Source organism: Apteryx rowi, unplaced genomic scaffold (assembly GCF_003343035.1).
Source record: "Apteryx rowi isolate R43461 unplaced genomic scaffold, aptRow1 scaffold_662, whole genome shotgun sequence".
Classification (NCBI taxonomy): domain Eukaryota; kingdom Metazoa; phylum Chordata; class Aves; order Apterygiformes; family Apterygidae; genus Apteryx; species Apteryx rowi.
In genome coordinates this window covers 300,710-304,463 of record NW_020450941.1, presented here as the reverse complement: position 1 = coordinate 304,463, position 3,754 = coordinate 300,710, and the positions used below count along the sequence as shown (strand labels likewise).

General features: G+C 71.0%; 1 protein-coding gene across 1 annotated transcript in view; it reads left to right on the top strand.

Annotated features, from left to right (window-relative positions):
* FER1L5 (fer-1 like family member 5) overlaps positions 1 to 3,754 on the top strand; it is an 18,566-nt gene that overhangs the window by 4,315 nt on the left and 10,497 nt on the right. The window contains exons 15-24 of the mRNA XM_026085277.1: positions 3 to 85; positions 168 to 472; positions 587 to 764; positions 1,465 to 1,589; positions 1,682 to 1,782; positions 1,913 to 2,099; positions 2,195 to 2,344; positions 2,425 to 2,556; positions 2,628 to 2,791; positions 2,905 to 3,035. Of these exons, the coding sequence (XP_025941062.1) occupies positions 3 to 85; positions 168 to 472; positions 587 to 764; positions 1,465 to 1,589; positions 1,682 to 1,782; positions 1,913 to 2,099; positions 2,195 to 2,344; positions 2,425 to 2,556; positions 2,628 to 2,791; positions 2,905 to 3,035 (1,556 nt within the window). The remainder of the gene's footprint in view (positions 1 to 2; positions 86 to 167; positions 473 to 586; positions 765 to 1,464; positions 1,590 to 1,681; positions 1,783 to 1,912; positions 2,100 to 2,194; positions 2,345 to 2,424; positions 2,557 to 2,627; positions 2,792 to 2,904; positions 3,036 to 3,754) is intronic.

The window sequence follows — 3,754 nt, the reverse complement described above, 5'->3', positions numbered from 1 at the left end:
AGGGACCGCGCAGAGAAGGGTGACGTGCTGGGGACGGCCACCCTCCGCCTGTCCCAGGTGTCCTCGGCCGGGACCGAGGCCGAAGGTGAGGGGCTTCCGTGGGGGGGGGTGGGGAGCCCGGCGCCCCCCTCTCCAGCCCCCCCGCTGAGACCCTCCGGCGCTCGCAGGCGGCTTCTCCGGCTTCCTGCCCTGCTTCGGCCCCAGCTTCCTCCCCCTCTACGGCGGCGGCGCCGTGTGGCCGGATCCTGCCCAGGGACCCAGCACCCCCGGCGTGAGTGTGGCCACCGGACAGGACGGGCGGGYGGGCACCACCGGATGGACGGACGGACGGGTCCAGCCGCTCCGTGCCTCGCAGGAGGAGCAGGGCGCCGATTACCGCGGCCGCATCCTGCTGGAGCTCAGCACCAGCACGGAGAGCCCACGCGAGCGGGAGAAGGACGCCGTCGCCGCCGAGGACGTCGCCAGGGCGGAGGTAACGGGACGACGGGGCAGCCGGAGGGACCCGCAGGAGCCGGGAACCGGCTCGGCAAGGCTCGATCCCGCGGCACCCACCGCCGGTGCCGACGCCGGCTCTTCCCTCGGGCAGCGTTCCCTGTCGCGCCGCGAGTACGGACTGTGCGCCGTGTTTTATTCGGCCACCACGGTGGCGGCCGGCCCGGAGCTCGTGCGGTTCGAGGTGAGCGTGGGCAACTACGGCAACGCGGCCGACGGCACCTGCAAGCCGGCCGCCTCCGCCACGCAGCACGGCCGGGCCGTCTACGACGGTAGGGGCGCGGGAGGAGGGACGCTCGCGGGGACGTGGGAAAAGGGACGCTCGCTGTGGTGCGGGAAAAGGGATGCTCAGCACGGTGCGGGAAAAGGGATGCTCGCTGCGGCATGGGAAAAGGGACGCTCGCGGGGATGTGGGAAAAGGGAGGCTCGCCGTGGCGTGGGAGAAGGGATGCTCACCAGGGCATGGGAAAAGGGATGCTTACCACAATACGGGAAAAGGGATGCTCACCACGGTGTGGGAGAAGGGATGCTCACCGTGGTGTGGGAGAAGGGATGCTCACCACGGTGCAGGAGAAGGGATGCTCACCGGGGCATGGGAAAAGGGATGCTCACTGCGGTGTGGGAGAAGGGATGTTCACGAGGGCATGGGAAAAGGGATGCTCACCAGGGCATGGGAGAAGGGATGCTCACCGCTGTGTGGGAGAAGGGATGCTCACTGGGATGTGGGAGAAGGGATGCTCACCGCTGTGTGGGAGAAGGGATGCTCACTGGGATGTGGGAGAAGGGATGCTCACCGCGGTGCAGGAAGAGGGATGCTCACCACGATGCGGGAAAAGGGATGCTCACCGCGGCACAGGAAAAGGGATGCTCACCGGGATGCGGGAGAAGGGATGCTCACCGCGGTGCGGGAAAAGGGACGTTCTCCGCGGCGCCGGCTCAGCCTTCTCCGCTTCCCTCCCCTCTCCCATCCAGGCAACCGCTACTACTACCTGCCCTGGTACGACGCCAAGCCCGTGGTGGCCCTCACCTGTTTTTGGGAGGACGTGAGCCACCGCTGGGCCTCGCTCAACGCRCTGCAGGCCGTGCACGACCGGCTGGTGAGCGGCGGGGGCCCGGGAGGGCGCCGGCAGCGGGGTTCGCCGAGCTTTCCCGGGATCCGGGCGGCAGCCGGCGGCGTTCCCCTCCGCAGGAGCACAACGTGGCGGCGCTGCGCAGCCTCGGCCAAGCCGACGATGCCGCCCGGGATGAGGCGCGGAGGAAGCTGCTGCGCGAGCTGCTCAGGGATTGCAAGTGAGCGCCGGCGGGTGGAAACGCGTCTCCCGGGTGCCGAGCGCTCCGGAGCGGCGCCGGATTTTTCTTTTTTCCCGGGAAAAGCTGGAAAAGACACCTCTCTTTTTATTTTTTGGGGGGGTTGGTGCAGGAAGGCGCTGCCGCAGCTGGAGGCGCAGGCCACGACCACGGCGCTGGACGGGCACCTGCGGACCGCGCGGCTCCGGCTGCTGCGCCAGCTCGTCGCCGCCGCCGCCGGCACCACCGGAGCCGCCCGCGCCGCCCTGCTGCCGGCGGCCGAGGGCTGGCTGCAAAGGATCGCCGCCGCCATGCCGGAGGTACCGCTCTCGGGGTGGCGGGGCAGCCACCGCGGTGATGAGTTGTGGCCGTTCTCAGCCGTTCTCAGCCCATGCCGTGTCCCCCCCTCCGGCAGCCGCAGGCCAGCGTGCCCGACGTGGCGCTGCGGATGCTGCGCGAGGGGCGGCGCGTGGCCTGCGCCCGCGTGAAACCCTGGGCCGTGCTCTTCCGCAAGAGCGGCGCCGGCGGCAAGCTCTGCGGCAAGACGCAGACCATCTTCCTGACGGTGCGGGCGAGAAGGCGCCGCGTCGGTGCCGGGCGGGCGCGCGGCCGGCTCGCGGCTCATCCCTACCGTCGTCACCGCAGGCGCCGCGCGGCGAAGGAGCATCCGGCACCGTGTGTGCCCAGCTCCGTGTCCGGCTCTGGCTGGGGCTGGTGGCCGAGAGTCGGGAGCTGCCGTGGCACCTCGAGGGCGTCCTGCGGGTCTACGCCGAGACGGTGAGCGGCGGCGGTGCGGGAAACCCCCCCTCCCCAAAATCCCGGCTCTGACCCCCCCTTCCTGGCCGCAGTACGAGAACCAGATGAAGCTTTTCGGCAAGTGGGGGGTGCGGGGGCTGCCGGCGCCTCCCGGCTTCTCCGACGCCGCCGGCAAAGCGGAGCCGCCCAAGGACGAGCTGCGGCCGCCCCGGGGCTGGCGCTGGGATGGCGACTGGAGCGTGGAGCCGCAGCGGCGGTGAGGGACCCGGGAACCCCCCCGGGACACCCCCACACCCCCCCCGTGGGTGAAAGTCGTGGGGTGCTGACGGTGCTGAGGCCGCGGTGCTGAGGCCGCCGCCGGGCGCCCAGGCTGCTGCTGGACGCCGAGACCAACGTGGCCGAGGTGCGGGAGGAGGCGTACGAGAACGAGAGCCGGCGGCCCGGCGGCGAGTGGGTGCCGGCGCCCTGCACCGACGCCGTGAGCACGGGCTGCGGGGTGGGTGCGGTGCTGGGCCCGGGGCGGGTGGCACGAGCGCGCCAGGGCTCAGCACCTGGTGGGTGACATGAGCACGCCAGGGCTCAGCACCTGGTGGGTGACATGAGTGTGCCAGGGCTCAGCCCCCGGCAGGTGGCACAAGTGTGCCAGGTCTCAGCCCCTGGTAGGTGACATGAGCGCGCCAGGGCTCAGCCCCCATTGGGTGGCACGAGCGCGCCAGAGCTCAGCACCCAGCAGGTGACACGAGCGCGCCAGGGCCCAGCCCCTATTAGGTGGCACGAGCGTGCCAGGGCTCAGCCCCTGGTGGGTGACATGAGCACGCCAGAGCTCAGCACCCAGCAGGCGACACGAGCRCACCAGGGCTCAGCCCCCATTGGGTGACACGAGTGCTCCAGGGCTCAGCCCCCAGCAGGCGACACGAGCGCACCAGGACTCAGCCCCCATTGGGTGACACGAGCTCGCCAGGGCTCAACCCCCCCCCCCAGAGGGTGACAGGAGTGCACCAGGGATGAACCCCCGGCAGGTGACACGAGCCTGCCAGGGCTCAGCCCCTGGCAGGTGACATGAGCGTGCCAGGGCTCAGCCCCCGGCGGGTGGCACAAGTGTGCCCAGGGCTCAGCCCCTGGTAGGTGACACGAGCACGTCAGGGCTCAGCCCCTGGTGAGCAACACCAGCACACCAGGGCTCAGCCCCCAGCAGGTGACACGAGCGTGCTGGGGCTCA